This window comes from Vanellus vanellus (genome assembly GCF_965231255.1).
Source record: "Vanellus vanellus genome assembly, chromosome: 2".
In the NCBI taxonomy this organism is placed as follows: domain Eukaryota; kingdom Metazoa; phylum Chordata; class Aves; order Charadriiformes; family Charadriidae; genus Vanellus; species Vanellus vanellus.
Genome location: NC_138906.1, coordinates 24,771,700 through 24,798,396, shown reverse-complemented (window position 1 = coordinate 24,798,396; position 26,697 = coordinate 24,771,700). Strand labels below are relative to the sequence as shown.

Sequence of the window (26,697 nt, the reverse complement as noted above, 5' to 3'; positions counted from 1 at the left end):
TAGAGCAGATAAATGGTAGCAGTAGGGTAGCAAATACAGGAGATTTGGATAATCTACAACAGAAATTCAATCAAGGCAAACAGGGGAAAAGCTATGTTGTCAAAACCATCCTACATAACAGGACTGAGGTGGCTTCTCACCATCCCCACGTCTAATAATGTATGTTTCTACCTTTGCACCATAAAATGACAGCCATTCAGTCTGTGGGTGTGACATCGATCTCCCTGAAATGCACGGAAGTAGCAGACACCTTTATGATTTATTTTTAATGAAATGGTGACACCAGTGCAGCCAGCAATTATGGACAGGGGGATATCACAGCATTTAAATAGAGGAAAATTAATGATATGACAGTCTCTCCTCATGTTATTAAAAAAAAATAATTAAAATATTCCAACATGGTTAGAAACATGGGGAAAAATACATATCAGACAGACACTGCTAAGATCCTCCACCTTTTAAGATTTTCTCTTGAGACAGAGTGAAAAAGCAAACAACCTTACCACTTATAAGTTTTCTTCTGTCTGAGAAAATGCCAATGTTTTGAGCCAAAGTCTGTGCCAGGGTAACTGCCATTAAGTCTGGCTTTCCAAACTGAAAGAAACAACCAAGACAGGAAGAGTAATTAGTGACATACAGGTGTCTCAGACACAAGTGATGCTTTTCTCATTTCAAGGCAAAATCAGATACCCAGTGTTAGAGTTCTTACTTCAGGGCAGCTAGATAATGGACAAGTGAGGAAAACTAAATGTTGGCTTATGGACAAGTTAAGTGAGAGAAAGACTGTTTCTTGCCATTGTGGCTGCAAGTATGAATGATGGGATATTACAGAATGTGCTGAAAAGTGTATTTGAATCCATATCTGACTTTATTCACTCGTCACTCTTCATTGAGACATCCTCTCTGCATTAGCAAGAAGCAGCAAGATATTTCAAGGAACATGTCTGTGCTGATAAATTCTGTGCAAATTTCACCACTTTTCGCTCATACCAGTATCCCCACTTACCTCATTCACACCTCCGCCTTTAAGTAAGGAGCAGATTCCACCAGTGTGGGCTACACCACTCCGACTGCTCTGAAATCGACTCCCCCTTTGACAAAAAGGAAAAGAAAAGAAAGTTTACCCTGCTCAGCCCGTTAGTTTTGCACCTATCCATCCCAGTATTTACCCTTCTGATTTCCAAAGGAGAAACTGGCATTTGCATGTTGCCACCACTATGCTGCAAACTATGCAAAAAAAAAAAAAAATGGGAAAAACAGATAACCGCTCACAAACCTCACATGACGTATCTCCAGAAAAGTTATATCATCTTCCCTCCTCCTTCTCAGACTATCTAACATAAGAAAGCATAAGGGGAGTATTTTGCCAAACCACCTGAATCTCACCAGCCTTTTGTTCATTGACATACTCAGGCAGCAAGTGATTTCCGCTGGCGTGTGCTACAGACAGAGCGCAGGAAAGGCCACCACATTGCCAATGCATGGGGGACAACTAAAAAGACGTATCTAGTTGTGCAACGCTGATGTGGCAAAACTCTAAGACAGATGCATTAGCATCTCGCTGATGCAGAGGTAGGTGAAAACTCCCTGGAACTGCACCCCATCCTATCCAGGGGACAGCTGCACTGTGAGCCTAAATCTAATCATCTCTTTGGTGTTGACCACGTCAGCATGAATGACTGCCAGTTACCGGAAACAAAATATACTCTGCATCACTTCAGAGTACTGATCCATCCAAGCTGCAGCAAATTGGTTTTTTCAAAATAATACAGAAAGACATCAAGAAACAATACAATGTTCTAACTGTGCTGAAGGTGGAAGTTAATTTGTAACCAGTGTACCAGTGTACCATCACACCAGCCAATCTCACCTCCCATCTTAGCTGCATCTCACTCACAGACACAATTTCAGAAACTGATATTTCTATGAATGCAATACCTCAAACATCAGTGGTGGTGTTACGGACAGCACTGGAATTAGCATTACAGGGGTATCCAGATCCCAGTCAGAGGGCACATAGGGCCCTCTTTGCCCTAGCCAATCCACAAACATTCAAAAGAACAAGACTTCCCCCAAAGACCTCTGGTGATATTATCACCAGAGAAGATACACAAAGGATGTGAGAAAACCTGATTCGTATTTAACAGACAAAGGACTGAGATGCAGAGAAACTAAAACCTGCAAGCACAACTTGCAGCTCTTACTTGCTCTCTTCATGGCAGAAGTCAATGAGAGTAATTAAGTACCTGCGAAAATTGTGAGAAGCTGAACGCTGGGGTTGGGTATCCTGGCACCCTACCGGAGTCATGTAAAAGTGAGGTATTTGGGTTAAGTTTATTCATATAGTCTTCTACAATAGTCAGCAGAGAGGGATAAGGACTCCAACAGAGCAATTCATCTGGTCTGTCTCACGTGGATCAAAAATCTCAACCATGAACCTCTCCTCTCTTTTTGTAGATGTATTTTGTTATTTCAGTCGTATTTCCAAAACGATTAAGAGATGCAGAGAAAATAACATTCCTCCCAGCTTATTCTTCTTATAGCACATCTCTCTGGAGAACTCTTTTGAGGATCTGAAACACTTCAGTAATCCTGCAGCATGCAGGTCATTCAACAAAGTAAAGCAAGCCACAGTGCTTTTTAAGCAGGGAACCTGCTTTTAAATAATACAACAGGGCTGTCCATGCTCTACTGCCAAAGCAGTCAACATCCAAGGTGGAACCATGCATCACCTTCCAGGCAGCTGTGCTTGCAGAGTAGGTAATTGCACAGAATAACCAAGGATTACAGCGCATGCAGCTCAGCCTTAGTACGTTAAAACTAAAATGAGAGTCAAACCTCTAGCTGCACTGGCAGGCAGTTTGTGCACTAACTTTTTCCCACCTCCCCATCAGAAGCATTATTTCCTGAATTACTGTGGATTACACACACAACAGAAAGGAGATGCATCAGCCACTTGTGACAAGCAACCCCCAAGGAAAGAATAAAACCCAGTAATAAAACATCACACGAGGTTACGTACGAAAAAAGGTGAACTGCGTCACTTTTCTCTCTGATAAAATCCCTCCTATATTTCATAAACTCACGTAGGGTCACCAAGGGGTTTTCAGATATGGTGAACTTGTTATCAGTAGCCCAGGTTTCCATGGCAACCAATACTATCCTGGTGTTAAGTTGTTCTTTATATATCTAGTACATTAACAGAATGAACAAATATATTATGTCAAATAGAATAAAGGTGAGGTTTACCCCTTTTTTGTAATAGTTTGCATTTTTACACAACTAAATATTTAGCTTGTTATAGCCCACTTTGGGTTCTCCCAGGTGATTTTATCTGCCTTAAAAACAACAAACAAACACACACAAAAAAGTAAAATCTCAATTTTAGGCCTAATTCTTCAATCAGCTCTCTCAGCCTGCAAAAAGATCCCTTGCAGGTCCTCCACAGGGAGAGGTCCACAGAAGGGAAATGGGTTTTTTGAAAAATTACTAAAGAACCCTTCTAAATAGTTCAAAGATTTTAGTGCATTCTGATTTCAGATTGTCTTTTGGGTTTCCAGTTGTCAACACAGGGATCCTGTGTTAAAAACTGGCATATCTAAAGTGCTCTTTAAAACTCAGGCTCAAGGGATTGATCCAGCAGAATACTTAAATGTTTGAAGCCACAAAATATCTCTAATGCTTTATGTCAACCAGAGGCTTTATAGGTAGCTGACAGTGGTTCTAGATGAAAATTTGTGATCCTCATATATTTTATTATTTAGGTATACCATGAACTGACAGCTCCTTCATCTATCGGTAGGAGAATCATATGACTCATCTCACACGTTAAAGGACATTTAGTTGAGTGATACTTACTAAATCTGCCATGTTCACAACTGATTTAGCATAGCTGTTTGTATGGCCGACTGACAAGCGGTGCTTTTTACACTGCAAAACAAACACAGACAAGTTACATATACAAACTTCAGAAAAATAAGTTCCATTTCCAAAAATGTACAAAGTAAAAAGCAAGTACATCAACAGCAAAATTCCTGTCCAAAGTTTGGTCTCCTGTGTTGAATGTAATGCTAATAAGCAATAGTAGAAAATTGCTCAGAAATGCACATTACTGATATACATTACAATAGCTGTTGCATTAATTCCTCTTTGGAAAGTAAGATCTTCACTGAAAAATGCTATAGGAACAGGAACATATTGCTACTCTCTTCATTATCTTTATTATTGGATATTTTAAAGTTAATTCCAAATGCCAATACAGAAATTACCAACACTATTTCCATAGTTGAGACATCTTTAGAGATATTACCCCAAGACTGCCTGCATCTGTGTTTTAATCTATTGATCAGACTTCCTTGAGGTTTTTTTCAGTTGTCTCTCTTAAGCTGTCTTCTGGATTTCTTGATGTACAATTTTACATTCCATAATGCCACTGTAACTGGTTCAAATCACTTAAGCAATCAGACTGCAATGGCACCTTTACTGACATCTATAACACAGTGCTATAAAGATGACACTGAATATAGCTGTCCAGGTACTCCTAACTGCAGAAAAAACACAAATGAGCACCGTGGGACGAAAGTCACAATTATCTTAGAAGAATTCAGGACAAAAGGACCAAGATTTTCAGAAATGTTTAAGCATCTTGTGCCCCATGACACTTGATTTTGGAGTGAAAGTTGTCCATATTTTCTGGAAGTTAGGATCTTTTAGTGGCCAAGAAGTGTCCAGCAGCTAGGGGGTGGGAAAGGCATGCTTTCAAGCAGGAATGGGGGAAAACCATCAAAAATGAGGATGTCACACTTACTAAAAAAACAGGACAGAACTGTGAAGCTAAAAATGGTAGAAAGGATGAAATGAAAAAGCTACAAAACAAATGGAAAATGAAGCACAAGAATGAAGGGAAATAAGTATATTAATCAAGTCTCTATTTGCAACTAAACCCTCAATTTTAAGCCTCCAGCTTCTCTAAGCAACATACAGAAATATTTTCAGTATACTAATTTGTAAGCCTATTTCAACGTTGGTTTTAAAAGTTTGTCCTGGTTTGAGCGACACAGGACTAATTTCTCCCCTAATGCTTGGGAAAACTACACTTTTAGAAGACACCAGTGTCTCAATTTGTGAAAATATTTACTTTATAGCCTGAAAATATTTACTTTATAGCCAGCTATGGTGTGTGGGTTTCAAGGTCTCAGTGTTTTTGAGCTCGCCAGGTGCATGGATGAAGAGGAGCAAGACCTGGGCACTTGACCCAAGTTGGCCAACAGGATTATTTCATACCATGAACATCACGTTCAATAGAAATTAGAAAGTTCACTGAGAAGTGCTCTCTCTCTCCCTTAATGGTTGCAATCCAGAGAAGTTTGTTGCCCCGGTGCTGGACCCCAGAGGCCTTACTTCCCTCCAAAGTAGGGAAGGAAGCTGGATTTTTATTCCCTGAACGGAGGCAATGGTTGGATGAGCAGCCAAGGGGCAGACAGGAGGGCACCGCATGCCTCACAGCAGTGAGTGACCCAGGGGGATTGGCGGGATGCAGCTGGCTCTGCGGACCAGAGGAAGAAGCACAGTTCATTGCTCCCTCTGGGAGCGCCTGGGGAGGGTGAACGGTGAAAACGGCTCCAACCCTGCAAGATGTCAGCTCCACACTGAGTGCACCTGGAGCGCCACATCTACTGCATGCACAGAGTAATCAAAATACACATGCGTGTTAGCCCAGGCTGTGGGGAAAGGGAGGAGCCCAGAGCATACAACACTTCCTTCTCCTGGGAGGAAATTATTTGGCTTTTTCAACCACGGACATTCACTAGCATTTGCTTCAGAGAACAAACTCCTAAGTGGACTGACTCTCACAGTAGCTATAATTAACCGAAATTAGGAAACATTGTCCTTGGAGGAGATTGGCCCAGACAGACAAGGTCCCAAGGGGAAAGTTGTGGTTTCACATCTTCAGGTTCAAACACAATGACAACAAATTAGGGAATTCTGCATCCAGTATTGTCCGTTTGAATCCAAGAATTTATTGCTATGCTCACCAAATTGAGCTGATGGAGGAGTATGCTGTCCATGGACAGTGGTACATTCCTTTTACACTCTGATGCCTATTTTTGCCAATTTGGGTATTGCTTTAGAGAAGCTGCACATTATCGAAAGGGTAGATAAAATGTATAGATACATTTTGATTTTAAAGCCATAAAGGACCATAAAATCAACTATTGTCACCAGCCGGAGGGGCATAACCATCTCTAAACTTTACCCAGTTACCTCAAGATTGAATCCTATTGTTTGTGTCTGACATCACCACATCTTCCAGAAATACAGTCTGGATTTGAAGACTGCAAGCAATGGAGAATTCCCCATTTCCTTTGATATTCCTTTCATTAATTATTAATAATCTTCACTGACATAAATCTGTGCCTTTTCCCACTTGAATGAGCCTGTTTTTTCTTCAATACACTAAACTTTATTATGTCTCTTTCCACTACATTAAAGAGCCTATTTATGTTCTCCCAGAGAAAGCATACAAGATTAACAAAATAATTTCCTCTATATTGATTTGGACATATTATAATCTCCCCATTGTCGACAGCAGCTGCACAACTGCAATAACTGCATTATTGATTGCTGAGTGGCTATAACTAAGACAAATGCTCAAGAAAGCCGGAAAGAAAATCACCAGCTTAAGTCACACTGACATTAGTTACTTTATGACACAAAGCTTTAACTTATCACCCTTCTTTCTCATACTCAGGCCTGGTTGCATTCTTGATGAAATTACCTTGCCAAAATTCAGAAGCAACTTCATCAATGGTTAATGAGACCATAATCTCTTCTTTTAAGGGCATACTGAATTTATTCTGGCCATATGTTGTTCTTTATTGCTATACTTTATGGACCAATTAAAACAATTTTATGTTAGTGATAATCTTAAGATGTTGAAGTGTGTCAGTCTTACCATTAGATGATCATTTACAATCATTAACTCAATGTATTTTGTTTCCTCTTCAATTTTACGTGGAATCTGACGAACCTACAGAGAGAGTACAGCTGTAAGAGAGTCTAACAGAATACAGAAAAAGTGTAACTGATAACTACAAACGGCTTCAGAAACCAAACTTCTCATGCATACATTTTTACTATTGTCTTAATTCTGGTCTGAGATATTGATGAAAATTCTTGTGCTTCATTGCATCATTTTAAAAAATGCTTTCACCTCTGCCAGGACGTTTATATGACCTTAAACAACGAAATCAAGTCTTTCAACTCATCCAATACCAAGTTTAGCATTTTTAAAAGAGAATCCTCAGTGCGGCCTTTATCTCTGTGTCAGCTATAAACTTTTTTTTCCAAAGAGAAAGGGATCCCTCCTGAGTTCTTCATGAAAAATCTCTGTAACGATTCTATTATTTATTTGCACACTGCCTGAATCACACAGTGAATGCAGTACTCATCTCCATGTTATGGTTACTTTGCATTTAGAAACATTTACAAATGTGCTTCTTCGTGGTGTCCTTGTGTTCCTGGGTTTTCCCAGGAGAGTTATTACATCATTATGTTTTAAAAATACAGAGTAATGGCTAGTTTATAGAAACGTAGCAAACCACCTAATATAAAGTAAGACCCTCAAGACTGACTTATGGAACTTTTCCAATGTCTTTCTCACTTCTCTTTTGCCTCTGAGAGGCTTACATTAGTCATCTAAAAGTTAAAGTCATCTTCCCCTCCCACTGCTCTCAGTATTTCATTTTTGCCTGCACTGTTCAGCCCCCCTGACCAGGCTCTGTATTGACCTGTACCTTCATTAGAGCTCCATTCTTATAATGCAAAGATTGCTGCTATCTTTCCAGGGTACAGACAAAACATCTGCACTTAGTGTCTCCCCCACTTTAATAAACAGGGAATGAACTCTCAGTTTAGAATATTTATTTTAAATCAAAGTCAAGTGAGATAAAGTAGGTACTTATCACCATTGCAACATAAAAAATATTTGTAAATATTTCATTAATTGGGAGTTTCTGATAAAACTCTATGCTTAAAATGAGAGAAAATATTTTAGCTACTTTTTCATATGCAATTTAGCAATGTTTAAAAATTTTATAACTCTTCAGGTAGACAATGTCCAAGAGAACCCAACAATGTTTTGTCAACATTAGATACCTCTTTTTGTAACAGCTGTATTGATATAGAGACCTCATGCCAAACCAGCAGCAGCAGCACTCCATCTGGACAAATTAACGCAGCAGACACAAAACAAACTTGATGGCATATTACTTATAAACAAGCATATTGGCACATACCTGCCTTTTACTTCTTTCGTGTCTTGGCTTTACAACAAACTTCTGTGATGTAGTATTCATTTGCCAGAACTCTAAGCAGAAAACAGAGGCAAATACATCGAATGTATACAAGAATATAGCCCAACAATTAGTAACCCCGACACCACATGACAGTAGCACGGCATTCTTCTGCACATCAGATGCGGTAACAAGTCCTTTTTTCAAGTTTCAAGCTAGAAAGGAGGCAATGTTACAGATGCTTCCCAGTAACAGGGTTCTTATTAAAAACTCTACTAGTGATAATCTGGGTCTGCTGAAACAGATGATCTGTGGGTGTCACGCTTCAGAAAGCACAGCAGATGTTCTACGCCAAAACTTCACCAGCACTGGGGATGTAATATTATTAGCACAGTGCTTCCATGGAGCGAATCACATTTTCGGGAATTCAGCAGACATTCACAGAGCTCTCGCAATAGCTACCTAAATTAATAAGAAGAGCACGGAAGGCAGAATTAATGCTTTAAGACGATTACATTCACAAAGTAAAATATGTTAGAGTTGGGAGAAACCTTATGAGATTTTGGCAATGCTCACTATCGATACAATATTCCTCCCTGCTAATCCAACTGTGTCTTTAATTTCTTAAATCCCTAATCATAAGCACCAAGTAGTTTATTCTTTTGCCAAATCCCTTTCACCAAATCTATTACTAGCCACTCATGGAAAGGGACAAATTATAAACTAAGCAGAAGACAATGCTTGTTCTCACCCTTTTAAATGTCCAAGAAGTATTTTTCCATCTTTCTTTTTAGATTTATAGTCCCTGCCTTGCTCTTCTCTATACAACAGAAATCTCTTTCCTTATCCTGTATAAACATATTTACTATTCACATAATCCCAAGAAGATTTTTTTTTAATGCATAAATTAAATGTTTGCAGCTGCTTATTTTGTAATATGTCTTTTTTTCTTTGTCCCCTCCTTTATACTTTCTCCAGCTTTGGACATGCTTTCAGTCTCCAGGGACTAAAAACTGCTTTCAGTATTCCAGAGTGATTTTATCAGTCCTGCAGAGAAGTAGACAGTACTATAGGAGCTGTGGAAATTAGGGGACTTCCAGTTCACATACTTTTGTAAACAACTTTTGGTTGTGCTACAAAATCCTAAACAGTTCAGTTTCACTGGTGATACAGGAAAGTTTCTCACAGTTCCACCTCCCACCTGCTGCACATTAACTGTGCAATTTCTGCATGAGGTTCAAACCATAGGATTAAAACCAATGCTGATAGGAATTTGACAGGGCTGCCATATCAGCAAAACCTTAAAACAAGAAGCTGAATTGCCCATCTGACAAACATTACCAGGCGTAAGCGCTAATCTTAACCAGGAGTGGCTAGTTGCTTATAAGACAAACTAGGAAAGTAAAGCATGAATAACTGGTATTGTCTTGGATAAATCTTGGGGATTATACTGTCGTTTTGGTATGTGAAGTTTGCAGATACCTTTTTATGGAGGGGCCTGGACAATCATAGGCCTTTTGCTTAAAAATGTTTTCATTGTTACACCAGTACACTTGAGGATTTTCTTTACAAAAAGGACCTAAAATAAATTAACTTACATCCAACGGTCACTATATATTGTTTAAAGACCTGCAGTCACTAGAGCTTGCAATGATAAGAAACTAAATCTTGAAAAGCTGTTTACAAATTTCTTTTTGATTATGCTTTACATATGTTTATCTATTTAATCTATGTTCTAGTGCCACACGACTGGCTCTCAACCTGTAATTTTAGGTTTTCTATCATGGTTAATGAAACGGGTAAAAATACAACTTTTCAATCAAAAAAATAATAATTTACAATTTGTATATAGGGTCTCAGATAACTTTACCAGCAAATGCGATTTTACCCACCATCGGAAGTCAGTCATCTCTAGAGGGGAATGATGCAGCCATTAATGTTAACACATTAACACACATTAACGCAGCGCTATAATTCACAAGCTGGATTAACTCACACAGGGTACATTTCCAGCCAGGGACCGTTAGGCAAAAGAACATGACCAGCAAAATCACAGGAAATGTAGATAGCTGAGAAAGCCTAGTGGAAATTTTGATGGGAACATGTTACCTTGAAAAAGTGTAATGTGGATTCATAGAATCATAGACCTATTTAGATAAGAAAAGACCTTTAAGATCATCGAGTCCAACTGTAAACCTAACACTGCCAAGTCCCACTAAACCATGTCCCTAAGTGCCACATCTACATGTCTTTCAAGTGACCTCAAAAGAAAAGGACATCTGTTATGCATTATTTGAAAAACAACACCTTCAATAACACAGTGTTGTCTAAGACCATGCCAGCGCACTATATGTCTCAATACAATGTGAGAAAAAATAGTCTACTAAATTATGAAGTCAAATGCTCTAAGCATGCCAGTCATCCATCCAAGCTTTCCTAATTTCAAGTCCCCATTACCTCCTCAGACCATTGCAAACTACAGTACAATAAATTATTTTCTGCTATAGCCTTCTTTTTTTTTTTTCTTTGATAACCAAGGAGCGAAAGAATGTAAAAAGTACATTGCTAAAGAACTGTGGTATAATAGCGTGTCCTTTTACTATCACTGATATCGAGTAATTCCTATTACTTGATTTTTTCCCTTTTGAACATCAATATTGAAGCTGATGATACAGCCGGTCCATTCCTAATGCAGTTCTGAGTGGAAATCTTAGCTTACACACAGACTCTTTAAAAGATAAGAAGAAAATCTTGACATCACAGATGTCCTTAGGCTGGGCAAACTGATAAATTATGAGAGTAATAAGGAATATAAAAATACTCATGACATAACCTAGCACAGTGCTTGCTACTAATAATAATGATTCTGCTGTAGTACTTAAAAAAAAATCAATTACAATACTATCAGCAACTAATTGCAAATATTATTTAAAGAAAAAAAAAAAAAAAAAAAAAGAAAAGTCAAGACAACAGTCAGCACCCTCCAGACTGGTAGGGAAGAGAGAGTGTCAAGCAAAAAACCTGGTGGGGCAGCATGTGCGAGGAGTGAAGAAGGTTGGGCAGGGTGTGCATCAGGTTGGGGGATGAACAATAGAGCTCCTATGGGCACAGGGAAAAGGGTGGAGAAGCAGAAGGTGGTGCAGACTACTCTTGTCCTCTGGAGATGTTTAGAGACGTCCTCTGTCTTTTCACAGACAAAGTGAAATGGTGGGATTCCTAATGAGGATATAATCTATTACATCTAACAAAACTTTCACTACAAACCTCAGAAACACCTTTCCAAGGAGTTTTACAAAATCAAGTATGGGCATGTGGGAGAGCAGACTGTGAGTTAAAGTTTATTTCTCTGTATATGGGATCCTAAACATAACGCGATAGAAGATTAGCACCTTATAACTCTTATCCACATTACAAATATTTGTATAATTTAGATCACTAGCACTCCACAATTAAATCTCCTTTTCAACCTTTTCTACAATCTTGTCACTCTAATTCAATCTAATGGCAACATCTTCCACTGTGTCACATGCCAGGCTCTGTACAGCACAGCCAGCAACTATTTATTTGTTATCTACAGCAAAATCAAAACTGTACAAGCATGTCTGGATTTTTGTGGGAAAAAAAAACCCAAACCCCAAAAAACCCTGAAGCCCTATTTGATAGGTTTTTTGAAAAACAAGAAGCTTTGGTGCAAGTATAATCTCGTGGATTATACTTGCAATGAATTCCTTTTCATAATTTTAAAAGAAGAAAATAATTTTATTCCAAAATCTTGAAAACATAAAATTTCACTATTAGGAAATCTTATACGACAGCTGACAAATATCTACTAAGTACCAGCTCTAGCAGTGTCCTACTTTAACAATCTGAGACAGAAAATTTATTTTAAACTCAGCAGTGGTTGCATTATTTCCAACCTTTCAAATGACATATCCTCAAAAAAGTGTGATAAAAGATGCACTTTATTACTTGGCCTTATGTTAAATAAATTGTTCTCATTTCACTACCATCTCCACAAGTACAGGGAGTAACCATGGAACATGTCTAAGGTGCATGGACGTAGGAAACTTCAGGATACAGATGTCTATGTCTTGCGCTGCATGAGCCTTTTGTGCTGCCCCTCCATCCCAACATATCCTCCACTTCACCGGGGCAATCATCAGCGGAGGACGTGAGGCATCAAGCGGGGACACTGTTTTGTTTAGACTCAGAGAGATTACTTCTTCAGAATTGAAATCAAGGTCACCCAACTGTAGCAATTTCCCTTGTTTTTTCTCATTAGCTCTCTGAATGATTCTACTTTGCTCAACAACTAGCAAACCTGCACACGCTGTGTTCCAGGGAAGGACCCACCTATGTGCAGTACCCAGCATGGTAAGATTCCAGATCCAACTGTTACCATAGGACAAATAGTTTGTAACAAGATCACTGGACAACTGTAACTCTCCCAAAGAAATTAGTCTAAAGGTGGCTTCTACCAAAATGACAGTGTCTATAAAGGACAGTTTTATTTATCTAGGATATATTTTGTACAGTAGGAAAATATATCTGTAAAACTAGCAAATCCTTGACAGAATGGGGATATGCCATAAATACTGCACTTTTAGCTTCAACTAACAAGCCAACTTCTCAGATGAAAACTCATTTTTTTTAAAACCTCTTCTCCCTCCACACACAATATAAACTGTGGGGATTCATCGCTACAAGCACTTGAAACCAGTTCTGCCTCCAAATCCATTTCTACTGAAATGCATGGCCCATTCTATAGCCAGTACTGTGAAAGATGCTGAACGGACTGGAGATGAGAGAGTCACTAAACAGAAACGATATTTGGCAAGTTCTTGGCTCCCAGGCTTATCCTCACACCACAGTACTCACCCTATATCTCAAAATAAGAATAATCCACAAAAAGTTATCAACCACTGGCAATGTAGGGTTTATTTTCATCATCTTTACCTCAGTCCTTTCCTTCTACAACTACTAGGCTATAATGCAGCTCATAGACTGCATGACTTGTGATGTAGGTTTCTGTTAACAACATGAACATTTAGGAGATGCTTGAATCATTGGATTCAGGGTTTTTTTAGTGTTTCAGGTTCTTTTTCAGTGCTTTCAGTGTTTCAGATTCTTTTTTTTTCCAGTGGTTTCTTACTTAATTGGGAAAAAGAAGAGGTATAAAAATAAACAATATACTATCAGAAGATTATCTATCAAACACAATGAACAAATTTGGCCTCAGACTAAAACAAGTCAATAAGTCATTAATATAAAAAAATCATACCAGATGGCAGGTCATCCGAAGGAAACTCAAATAACTTGGATTTGTAAACAGAGTGGAAATGGAAGTCATCCTGAAATGGTAAATAATTGCATGTAATAAACCTGGATAAATTAATCCATCTGATAAGCATTAGACAGCTCCAAAGGTCGTTGTCATCCAACACCTACGCTAGTAAACATGCAAGTTGCAAGGCACCATTACTCTACATTCTTCTCCTCTTCCTAACTGTGATGTGGTTGCTAACACCACAGCTAATCATCTTTTATTTGAAATATTTAAGGATATCAAAAGGAGTGGCTGAGCACACTTAGAGCTAGGCTTAAGAGAGCTGCCCAGGGAACATCAATGGGAGTCACAGGAGCTGCTGAACTGGAGTCAAGGCCAAACCACAAGGAGAGAGATGTAACGAATCCAGAGTGGGAAGTGCCAGGGAAGGGGGCACGGCACTCACAGGCTTCTCCTGTTGGTCCAAGGGACCCTCAATTACCCTCTGGTGCTGCACTGCTCTACATCCAAGTGTTACAGAGTACACACATATACACATAGCACTGCCTAAATTTTGGAGGTCTGCTTTTGTCTGTGATGATGGGGACTCACATATAAGGTAAATGAGTTGGGAATGAAAGGGTGACTGACCCTTTGGTCCCAGAGCCTTGTGCCTATCCCGCACCTGTGAATTTCAGTATTCAACAAAAAACACAGAAGGATTACTATAAGTTCTACTTACATCTGAAGTGTAGTTTTCATCTGGCTCGATAAGGTAAGTATGATTTCCATCATAGAACATTCCACTGTCAAGAGCAAGAAATGTAAATACTGATTTAATAAACAAATACTACTGCAACATGGAAGTAAGTTTAAGAAGTTTGTATATTTTAAAAAAATTAAATATTTAGAAAAGGAAGCAGTTAAAAATTGTTTTCAGGAACTAAACGTAATTCTGAGTGAATCTTTTGTTTCTTCACTTCAGAAAGAAAGATGTTCTCTCCTGTGGTGATATAGACTCTTCTTTCTTCCCCGAAGCTTCTCTACAACACGTATAAACACCACAAAAATTGGCTAATTTACCCAACTGAAAATCCAGTTCAGAGCCCCCACTCCCATACAAGAGATCCACTTGCAATAGATAAATAAGGGACCTGTCTTTAGGAACACGTGTATTCGGAACACACATGCAGCTTTCCCCAAAATAAAAATATTATTGAATTGAATCGATCCTTAGGTTTTAATGGCTTTGATTAACTCTTTCCTTAGTAATTCCATATAGTACCAAATATAAAGGGCATAAGGGGATCTTTTGGGCATAGAGGACTGTTTGGGGCATTTCAGCCATAATAATTATGACAAGTGGGCTTTTCTTTTTAAATTGATTTAGTTTAAGTTTCTATTTCTAGGAAACATTAATGTCTGTATGCGTTATCATATCAATATGGACATCGTATGATGTTCACGATAAGGAGATAGGAAACCCAATCTGACAGACTTCTGATGGGTTGTGGTGAAGAGAGATACAAAGTACCAAGCATTCTGCCATACCCATGGTTCTGGCTAAGTACTTATGGTCTCTTTCTTAATGGCATAAAATCTTCTCAACCACAGAAATTTCAAGGTCATTCATGACAAGCACACTGCTATGTATCTCAGAAAATCTGTCACTTTGCTTGCCCATACACAATCACCAATTTTCTGTATTAAATTCCAACACACAGTTCAACACAATGAACAACAAATGAAGAAAAAACTGAACTGTTAAGGCTCTCTAAATGGATTAAGGTAGTTTGTGACAGTAACACCAGATGCTTTTGCATTACCACTCGAATGTACAGCAAACGTGAGGTCCATTCCTGCAAGGATGTTTTCTATTAAGAGTTACCTTAAGTTTATTTAAGTAAAGAGTGTACTATGATTTAGTCTTTAACACAATGCAGGATGCACAAGTGTGGTTGAATTGCACCTTAAAAGTAAGAGTTGACATAGACATTACTCTGTAAGAGCATACAACCAAAGAACATTTCTTATATCACTACTATTCTGATCTTCAACCAAATCAGCATTTTTTTTAATAATTTTGCCTTTATTACAGTGCCATACACACATGGTTGGATTAGGCTGTATCAGCATGTCCCTTTTGAAATGCTGCTACTAAGGGCTTTAAACCTGGCCATAAATATGAGCTGTAAGTTCAAACTTGGCACATAGTACACAACAGCAGTATGAAAGCAAGATTATTTATTCATTTAGATTCTTCTTTAGCAAACTGTTAGGCATCAAAAAAACCCCACCAGAATTATAAACAACAAAACCAGATACTTTTTTTTTTCTTATGCAGTTTTTTTTTTTAAATCAGCAAAATTGATTTTGTTTCTGCACAGGACCAGATGCAGTCAGTAAAATACTGTCATTCTTTTCCTGACTATTAAGAAATATAAGCATATATTAAGTTTGTAAACCATTACAGCTATCAATGAAAATACTTATCTTAGTATCATTCACTTACAGGGTTAACCATGCAGCACTCACAGAAGTAGCTTGGATTACTGACTGTATAACGTACAGCAAGTGTGATCATGAGTATATCTACAATTTAAAGCTGTTTCACCTTTCAAATTACCTGTGCCTATTCTTTAGAAATAAATACTGTCTACACAGCTTAAGATAAATATACTAGCGCTTGCTGAAGCTTCTTTGCCTAGGAATAAGATTAGATTTGGTAACATCCTGAAGCTCTTAATCAGGCAAAACTTCCTTCCCTCTAATTTTAATTTTACTTTAGCACAGTCTACAATATGTAACGCTATCAGTAAATGTGTTCTCGTGCAACTGCTGCACCCAGCAGCACTGACTGATCAAGTCATTCAACAGTTACAAGAATAATTGTCACAGCTGACCTACAGATCTGACTTGCCTACTCAAATTGTTCATGGTCCTTTTCCAACTGACTTCAATAGTCCAGTGCTCTGTGAACAAATCACACGCTCACAGATGTGTTAGAAAGAAAGCAATAGTAAAACACGGGCCATTTCAAAAACCTGAATTTTGATTATATGTATTCTTTAAACAAACAAATTTGTAGTCGTGAAAGTCTAATTTACAGTAATAACAGCAGTTTTTATATTCACCACCAGTGGGCACCAAATCATAGACCAACCTGGTGTCTGTGCAACTTGCTTTGAAACACAGGACTGCAAGTCGTGCCTGACTACAGCTTATTTATATCCCAGCAACCAATGTGTTTTGCATTCAAAGTTTTTTGTGTTAACTCATAGGAAACTGTGGTTACTGCATATCTGACAGAAAACAAAAAAAAAATCCAAACAAAATGGCTCACTTGGAGTTAAGGTTACAGAGATACATTTTTCATTAGCAAAGTCATTAAGAAGAGAAGACATTCATAATTTTAAGTATTCTGTCAGCCAGTCATCCTATTAATTTAACTAATAAAAGGAAGACCACAACATAGACATTACCAACAGAAGAACTCATAATTTCTGATTAAAAAACACTGTATTTTCTAAATGTATGAAAAATTCTGCTGTTACTGGACAAGATCTGGTGGTACTAATAAGTAAGAGAGGAGATTAGTGTGAACTTTGGGAATATGAAGGTTGTTATTCTATTAAAGGCATCTGCTCTGTCTCACGAACTTCCTAAAATTCATGAAAGCAAAGCTCCTGCCCCGCGGACCTTATTAGAAGATAACTCTCCCCAGCTTCCCGTATCCCAGTGAGACACTCCAAACTGTGGTTGGAGCTAAGGAGCTCTGATTGCCGGTGGGAGTTTCTAGTAATTACTTAGCATTTAAAATCGACTCTGGAGGAGCTAGTTGTAATGACGGAAATGCAGTGTCAGAGAATTAGAGTTTAATACAGCTCTGGAAAATATTACTTTCTTATACTGGATGCTGGAATTACCAGCCTGCTATAGTAAGCTTCATGTTGTGTCTTGTGTGAAGGATAACTCTGCTGAAACTTTATTGTATCAGAAAAAGGGAAAAAAAAAATGATACCGCTCAAGGGAGAATTATACAGGGGAAAAAAATGCATCTTTCATCACATAACTGTGTTACAAGGGACCAATTTGAGTATCAGGAAATTTAAGAATACAGAGGGTCAGTCTTAAGAACAAACCCGCAAAAGGAGGGCAGGAAAGGACATATGCAAGCTCTCCTTCCTTTCTGCTTTTCCTCCTAGGAGTTAGCAAGGGCCAAGACCTAATGGATCACTGCTAATGGAAGCCATGCAGCAGCTCAGGACGCATTAGGATGCTACTATTTTTAGGCTCACTGTCCATACTGAAATTGGGCTCAGGTTTCTTGAGCTGCTCAACCTTGATCATAAAAGACATAAATACAGCTGTAAATCAGACAAGTGCAAGGATGACAAGTCTTCTGCATGCATTCTCCCCCTTCCGAACAAAGAACATACAAACAGAAAAGAAAGGTGCTACTTAAATATGTGTACTTACATGGCTGATACTAAAACTACAGAGAAATTGGAGATATACAATAACCTGAAGAAGATTTCCATCAGCTAAGCCCTGCTTCCTCAGAACTTTCTAAGGCAATGCTCAGGTAATCTTCACACAGGCTAACTTGCTGCCATGACTTTTCAAGCTGATCTCAGTACCGAAAGCACTGAGATCCTGCAATTTGCAGATTCAACAGACACTGAAGTTACTTGGTTGCTCTGAAAACCTGACTAGCATCTTTCAATAGTGCCAAAATTACACAAGTCCAAAAGCTGTACAATCAACACACAGCTCCATGTAACCTTCAGAGGACAGGCGCTTTAATTATATTATCACTAAAATAATGTACTTTCTAAAAAAATTATTATTGCACAATTTTATATCCTTTCTTCCAGATTTTCCAAGATTTTACTATATCAAAAGTATTATCCCATGCACACAGCTTAAGGACAGCAATTCTGTGAAGAAAATGGATAGGAGAAGAGAAACTCTTAACTGACACTTTCCTTTGTAAAGAGAGTAGAAAAGAAAGATAAAATACATCATTATAGCAACAAGAAAAGAACACAATTTCCAAACAGCTTATGTCAATACTGGCAGTGTTTTTTATTCTTGTAGAATAGGATGTTTTCAGCTACTTTTACTCTTCTATATCTATAATAAATTATCTTAAAACGGTACCTGGCCACTCTCATATGTCCTCACTTTGAGAGGACAAAAAAAAAGAAACTTGTGTGCTTTGTCAGTGAATTCTGAAAACAAACAAAGCTTTTGCAAGGTTCACATTAAACCCATTTTTTCTAAAGACTGTTGAGTACTTAATATTGGTGACAAACTAGTAGGAAAATAAATAGCACTTATTTTACTATAAACAGCTTTATTTTGCTTAAAAGACTAATAAGCAAAGGCCAGTAAAAACAAAACAGCAGACTTACTGTAATCCATGGCATGTTGACAAGGCAACAAATGATACAGGATTTCCTCGAATTTCTCCCTGATAATAGCAATGTTCTCCTCCCTGAAATTGGAAATTGAAACTGTAAATCCACAGGACATCCCACAGTATCGCACTCCATCCTGTCAAACACTGCTTTTTCATAAAAACATTGCCAAGGAACTGACATGGAACCAAGAATTGACTATCACTTGCCAGGGTGTCCATCCCATCTCCTTTCAGCCATGGTTTGGTACGTAGATAAACATCCTTTTTACTCTCTACACCAAATGGAGATATTTTCAGTGTGAAATCCCTGGCATCCTGAGACAGATTTCAGAGACAAATGACTCCAAAAGTGCCCATCTTTCTTCATTGACTAGGAAGAGTTGGAAAAAGGGGGCTTCGACTCAACACCTGGTCTGCACATGGCTACATCGGACAATATGCTCTGAGGGTAAGGCAATTTCCTACTTCTGAGGAGAAAGGTATGCTTATCGATTAATAATAATACTTGATTTAAAAAAAGAACAAATCAGAAGTGCTCACTAATGCTCCAAAACTAATGAAAATGTTAAGTATAACCAAGCAGTAAAGGAATACAATGAAAATTAATATTTTCCTCTTCTCTTCTGCAAATAAAACAGACACCTTTCAAAGCAAATCCAGCAGACCTTACTCAAAAAATCCCTCCCTTAGTTTCATAGAAGTCACACCAATAGCAAAGTAAGCCCTACTGCACATGCACATATTCAGTATTGCACAATGTCAACATTTGTATGCAAAATCATAAAAACAATTCAAACATCCCTTAAATTCTCACTGCCAGTCTACCCTGCAGAGGAACTTACCTATTAGTGCCTTTCCAAATTCAGTTATGTCATATTACTGCACTACTGTTGGTTAAAGGACTATGATGAAGATTTTCAGTGGGTTGTTTTGTGGTTTGTTTATTTTTTTTTTATATAGCAACACTTTACTATTTCTATTCCCTACCAGCAAATGTGTATATAATCTACCTAGCCTAATTTATCCAGCCATGTGAATACTTATGTCCAATTACTGCTTTTGCAGAAGCTGGCAGTCACTTGCATGAGGCACAGCACAGTCATTTTAGACATCTGACATTAAGTGCTTTTGTATTTTATTTTTCAAATATGAAAAAAAAAAATTAATCAAGATCCAGCAAAAGCAAGAAAACACCTAGCATATGTTGGTAGTTTTGTGTTTTGACCAGGAAATCCTGTTCTGTTTTCTACAAGCCGTGCAAACTATTTTTGAAAGCAAGTATGAGTGCCTCTGTTCTGAGGTGCTCTCCTTAAGAGAGTATAGGAGCCTGTTTGTCAGAGCATAGCTGCTCACAGGGAAAGAGACCTAATCTCAACTCAGTCACTGGAAATCGCTAGTTCCTCCTCAAAATATCTTCTCTGGAGCATTCATGCATGCTGTGCTGCTGTTGGACCCCAAAGCACTCAATGCAGCACACCTGGGGGCAGCTCACAGCTGCTGTGACCCGCAACAGCGCTACAGAGAAATGCAATGGCTGGTCCGACAGACAATGAGTCTGACACTATTTGGCATGTTTGTTTCTTTACTCTGTGAGGAGAATCCCTGTGGCATATCTTCTGTTAAAAGTGTTACACTTTTCTTTTTTTCCAATTTCTTTCAATCTTGTTATTTCATCTCTTCTACATACCACTACTTCCTTCCACTTGCTGCAGTGACAGTAGCCACCTCCACTGCCTATCCACCTTGGTGTCTTTGTGTATCTGGTATGGATACAGAACACCTTCAGCAAACTGACCTGTAGAATGAGCATCATGCTACCCATCGTGGGCACCTCTCTACTAAGATGTCTACAGGAAAACGCTACTGGTGCCACCCACGTAATGTTCAATAGGCTGTGCTGATGTTTATCTGGATCATGTCTGTAAGAAGCTTCGGGACTGACCATCCATACCAGGCTAAAGTGGGGTGTCTGGCAGAAGACATACGACCCATAACCCTTCGACCACCATTTGTCAGGACAAGCATTTGGAATTCAGATGCAATACAAGTGAAAACGAGAGGGTTTGAGTTTCTGCTTTGCACTCACGTGCATTTTAGCCACCAACATCCTAAGCTACATGGACTGTAGACAGACTACATCTTACTTTTTTTTTCCTGAAACCTTGGCTCATTTTCTCTATTTTATTCTCCTTTTTTACACCTACTTACTTCCTATATTTTAATTACTTCAGTCTCTCTTGATTTGAGATTTTCTTTCCTTCAGTCTTTAGGATGTCGCTCACTACAGGATCACAGGACTGCTTAGGGCATTCAGGTCTCTCCAGAATATATGAATAATAAAAGTAAACAAAGAGAGACTCCAGTAAGCTAAAAACAAGACAAAAAATCAAACTATATAGATAAACTACAACCTTATGAGTAATAAAATCCTCTCTAAACAGAACTCTTGCAGTAGTATTCCTGTAAAAGATATAACTGGAGCAAGCATATAAATAGGGGAATAATATTGAAAGGACTATCAGTAGGGAGTTGTACAGAGTTCTAGCTGTGGAAGGAATTTGGAGTAATTAGACAAATCGGTTTGTTCTCAGAAAATGTAGTTAATATGTACCAGAAGTAGAATCTCAGGCTCCATTAGTTTGCAAAACCATGCCTTTGTAACCAGGAGGAACATTTTTTCATACTAAGAATCCAACTCGGTGGCTCAAAAGTGTGTTTTGATCTTCTTAATGAGAATCAAATAAATGCCCCATGATAGAACCTCCAAATTAATTTATTCCATAATAAATACATGAGCAAATTTTTAGGCATACGGATCTAGAAAAGAAAAATATAACAAAAACAGCTCTAAATTCTTGCCTAAGAAAAACACAACTCAGTCACACAAATTCTATTCTATTTATTTATTATTTTTTATTTTATTATTATTTGGTTTTTTTATTTTATTCCATTTATTATATATTATATCTATTTTCTCTAATATTTATTCTATTCTATTCAATCAATCAGTTCAATTCTTTTATCTAAGTCCACGGTAATTCTGGCGGCGACAGAAATGTAACTCTGATCTCAGTCTTGGGGACTGATTCTTACCACTACGAAACATGTATTACACATGGACTTCTGGTTCTATCAACATAATGTAAGTCACCTAAAACCAGTTAATAAAATTTAAGGGGTTCAAATGAAAATAGCTTTTTTCAAGTACTTGATGCACTAGCGGTGTGTTGTATTTTTTTGAACAGAACTCTTCAGTGTAAGAAATCTTGCTGTCAGGATACTCCTAAATGAAGTTCTGAGGATTGTTATAATCTCAGCAAGGAAATAAGAGGTGATGCAGTGAAACCAGATGTCAGTAGCTCTGGATGGCTCTGGGAAAGTGATTGCTCAGCACTCCTTAATAGGGTCTCAAGCAGATAAAACATGCCGGTAACATGCGGCACATGGTGGGGAGGGTGCAAATTGTATATTGTACTTTTGGGAGACTCATTTTCAACAGTTCACAAAACCTATGAAGAGAGAAGCACTTAAAGCTATGAAGTCTGGGACTCATTCTGTATAGTCAGGACAACAGAAGGGACGCTACAGGTCAGCGTTTACTTTGGAGCACATGTAATTTTGGACAAGAAGTTTACTGTCATTGCCTCCCTGTAGTGCTGAGGCTGAAAACCTGTTGGTTTTGACATGTACTAAAGCTCCTTTATAGCAGGTGCTGTAATAAAATACATTATGCTACAGGAAGAATCACAGTATATGTGAGATCTAAGACCACCAAAAGACTTAAACGTAATCATCACATCTATCTTCTTTTACTTTGCTCTTGGAAACACTCACTGTAGGGCTGGGGTTCTCTCTCCTCTATTGGTATCTCTAGCTGTGAAACAGGAGCTGAAAAAAATCTTTATTTTTTTCCTAAAAATATGAAAATTAAGACTTCCCCGAAGAGCTCAAATTAGCACCATTACCAACAACAATTCAGTCCAGAGAATCAAGGGTGTTTTGTGAAGACCTATTGGCTTCCTGTAGCTACTAGAGCCCCTCTCTGCTCTCTCAAAAGCAGGCAATAATTGCCCACCTCAGCAAATCAAACCTCCACATTGGCCCTTGTCAGCTGCAGGGGAATGGTTTAGTGTAAAGCTGAAGAGGAAATAAGACCGCTCTTGAAACATATGTCAGCCATCAGCGTAAGCAGCACATTTACTACTTTCTGCTCTAAAACTAAACCTGACCAGTGTAGAGTCTGGGAGAAAATTAGGCTAAATATCATCTACCATCAGACAAGGTGACAATGCCTGTGACACAAGCCTGCAACACACACGCACACACACTCATGCCATGTCCAAAGCCAGTCTAATGCTACAACAGAGAGAAGTTCAACTTTTTTGCCTCCACAAGGCTCACAGCCACTGTTCATGCTGTGGGTAGCACGATGCAAGGCAAATTTGCTGACAATGCCTGTGGCACACAGTTGTCCATTTCCTCCATTCAGTAAGTTCTCCTTCCTTCATGAAACTTCTCAGCCTTACCAGTGACTTCCAAGAGCAATACAGAATATACAGATGTTTCATAAGAAGTCGACTGATTGGGGGAGCTAAAAATATAACATCCTCCCCACAGGGTCAATTAAAACAATTATGATAGTGGTCAGTTTATGACTTAGTCTTCACCTTGATGCTTAAGTTGGATAATTATAGCAACATCCTGAAGTAGGGGTGTCTTGCCCTGTGAACTGCTACAGCTCCTCGTGAACCAGCATGCAACCCTTTTTGCCCACATCAGCCGGAGTTTCCCTGAAGCCTGTCTGGGTAGGTAGTGTGGCAAAGATACTAAATAATGAGAAGGCAGAGATGTTAACGATGCAAGTAAAATCTGTCCCCATTTGTATCCTTTAAGATAGTTTGTCCTTGCCGATAGAGACACCAGCTGCTGAGTAAATATAAAAGACACAAAAACCACATTAACTCATATTCACAATGAAGGGGGAAAACAAGTAAAGCAAAATAACAGCCACGACAGTCAGTGATGGCAGCAGTTCACTCTTCTCTGCAGTCTCACTGAGGAAAGCATCTGCTGACCATACACTGACAGTGTTTGTTATTCACCTCAGAGACACCATGACCTTCCCAGGGGAGGAAAACTAAGGATGCACATTCATCTGCTTTCAAATAACAGCCGACGTCAGATCTTCAAGTAAGCAATTTTCTGCAATTAGGAGGTGCTGGCCATTAAAACTCATGCTGCACTCAGACACTGACCCTAAAATTAATAACTTCCTTCTTCCAGCATCTACGTATCCCCATTTTAACACTCATTAATCCAAAGGAAAGGAGATTGCTGGTCTAGTTCAGATCCTAGTAACACAGCTCTCTCCTTCCTTGCAGCAGAAAGCTCCCAAATGGCCAGCTAACAACCACACCACCATTCTGTGAAGTGCAAGATAACAATTAGCTTTTTTAAGAGCTACCCATTGTGGGATCATTAGTCTTAAAACTGCTTTCTTTGTAATCACTTAGATCTATTTACAAATTATTGGCGCTTACACAAGTTTTGACCCCATGATAACTAAGACTGCATGAGAAAGAGCAACAGGAGAAGAAAACACACACACCCTCTCACTGACTTCTATGGCAGAAAACTACTTGTTATGGATGGGTTTCTATTTGTAAATAGAAAAGTGAAAATGGCACTTTGACCTGTGAAACTGCATCAACAGAAAATCTCTTTTAATTGACACGTGCTTCAGCAAAGACGGGGGCCTGGCTGGCGGGTCTGTGCTGTCCTGCAGCAGAGTCCTGGGCTCAGTAACAACTCCAGGGACCCTGGCATCACCTCTTTGCAGAGCAGGTCTCTGGTCTTAGCTACAGCATACTATAGACTTCTGAAAGCCAGCTGTTTTGAAAATGTGAATGGTGTCCTCCCTCTGTAGGATAGCTATCACACATACATGTACACATGTCCAACTCAGAGCCGATATGCTGCAGTGACATTAGGTGATAACGCTATTTCAGATTCTGAAATATTCAGAAATATGGATTCCAAAATTAGGATAAAGCATCACTGCTTGTAAGGCTTCTCCATAAAATGCCCATGTTTAAAGACTGTTGGCAGTATTCTTAAAAAACACAGATACGCGTGTACGTGACAGGATCCTGCATACAGGCGACTCACTCCAACTGCCATCGGTGACTCATGGTGGGTGATTTCAGCAGATGGCATGTGCTATCAGCCCAGCTTCCCAGTTCGGAGGCCAAATGAGGCCTGTGTTTACTGCCCAGTAGCTACAAGAGAAGATGATCCACAAATGTAGCTGCAGGGTGTGGACAGAGAGCTCATGCCAACGCAATGCCATCTGGTCTGGGAGCTGCCTTGGCATCTGCTTGAGAAACAGCCTCTTGACTTGCCTTGCCTTACCTTGGTGTTAGAAAATATTATTTTTATTATCAGCTGCTAGATAAAGATGAGGCAGAGGAGAACAGGGTTGGTTACCTCTTCCTGCCTACTCTGTTGTCTTTAAGTCGGCGGTTGTAGGAGTGCCTAGTGTCTCCGAGTCATGGCACGCAAGTCATTTTAATGCCAGTCATTTTGCTCCATTCCTGCATGCCTGTACGTAGGGGAAAGGGAGCAAACATTTAAAGGACTATATGAAAATTCTTTATAGTCTACCCATGCTAATCTATTACATCAGTTCATCAGCATACCCCCAGTCTGAAGCCAAGTTATAAGCACGTGATGTACAAGATCACTATAAACACAACACAGAAGATGAGATGTTGGCACACACCTATGCGGATACCAATCAGTCAGAAGATAAAGGTCTGAGTAAAATGGAGGAAAATACTAATTACATTTCCTTATTGGCTCATTATTTCTGAATGACAGAAACTTCTTTTTAAGTGAGAATTCACAGAGTTTGAGACTGTCTAGAAACATTAACCTACTGTATATAATACAGTGCCAGTTCAGTATCCATAGGGAACAAAAGATGTGTCTAGGCAAAGCTATTTACAGAAGTCAAGGTCAAGTAAGTAAAGATGTCAAGCTAAAGCACATTGAAGTCTTGCATGGAAGTGCTCTTTCGGAAGTACGGCAGCTTCAGTTTGCTTAGCTTAATTCCCCCTCAAAGGGATTAAGTTAAACCCAAAAAGATACTTTTATTTTTTAATAAAAGCATCTACAAAGGGATTCAATGCTCTTTAATGTTATACCAGTAGTTAATTTCTCTTAGCTATACCCAGTCTTTGCATGGTCTCAGTTTACAGAACGCTTGGGTGATGCCACTCTGCCTATGTATGCTGTATGTTGTAGCTTATGAAAAATAACTCATGAGATGCACAAAGTTTGGCAGGACTTTTCTGCAAATTCAGGCATTGGACTGCTGCCTTCTGTCTGGGGCATGTGAAAACTGCAGCAGACTACTCAAGAGGTGACTCCTGATGGTCACAAAGTCATTCGACTTCTCACTTCAGCAGAACCAGGACTTCATCACTGCGGCCCGCATCCGCAATGGGATGTACATTTTAAGCTCTTGATGACTTCCACTTTCTGACAATTTTTTCCCCTCCAGGACTAGCTAAAAACACTGGATTTATTTTTTTATGTCACAAAGAAAAGGAAGACAAGATAATTAAATCTGCAAGATCCTACATGACTCACGATCTGAGATTCATTCTACTGTAGTATATTCAAAAACATGGCCTGGGAAGGACACCAAA

General features: G+C 38.8%; 1 protein-coding gene across 1 annotated transcript in view; it reads right to left on the bottom strand.

Moving 5' to 3' along the window:
* The window catches only part of ADAM22 (ADAM metallopeptidase domain 22), a gene marked incomplete at both ends in the record, with an annotated part of 136,513 nt that overhangs the window by 38,670 nt on the left and 71,146 nt on the right, over positions 1–26,697 (bottom strand). Inside the window, 9 exons of the mRNA XM_082479785.1 lie at positions 504–594; positions 1,007–1,091; positions 3,023–3,189; positions 3,859–3,930; positions 6,956–7,030; positions 8,298–8,368; positions 13,576–13,645; positions 14,303–14,366; positions 18,978–19,060. Of these exons, the coding sequence (XP_082335911.1) occupies positions 504–594; positions 1,007–1,091; positions 3,023–3,189; positions 3,859–3,930; positions 6,956–7,030; positions 8,298–8,368; positions 13,576–13,645; positions 14,303–14,366; positions 18,978–19,060 (778 nt within the window). The remainder of the gene's footprint in view (positions 1–503; positions 595–1,006; positions 1,092–3,022; positions 3,190–3,858; positions 3,931–6,955; positions 7,031–8,297; positions 8,369–13,575; positions 13,646–14,302; positions 14,367–18,977; positions 19,061–26,697) is intronic.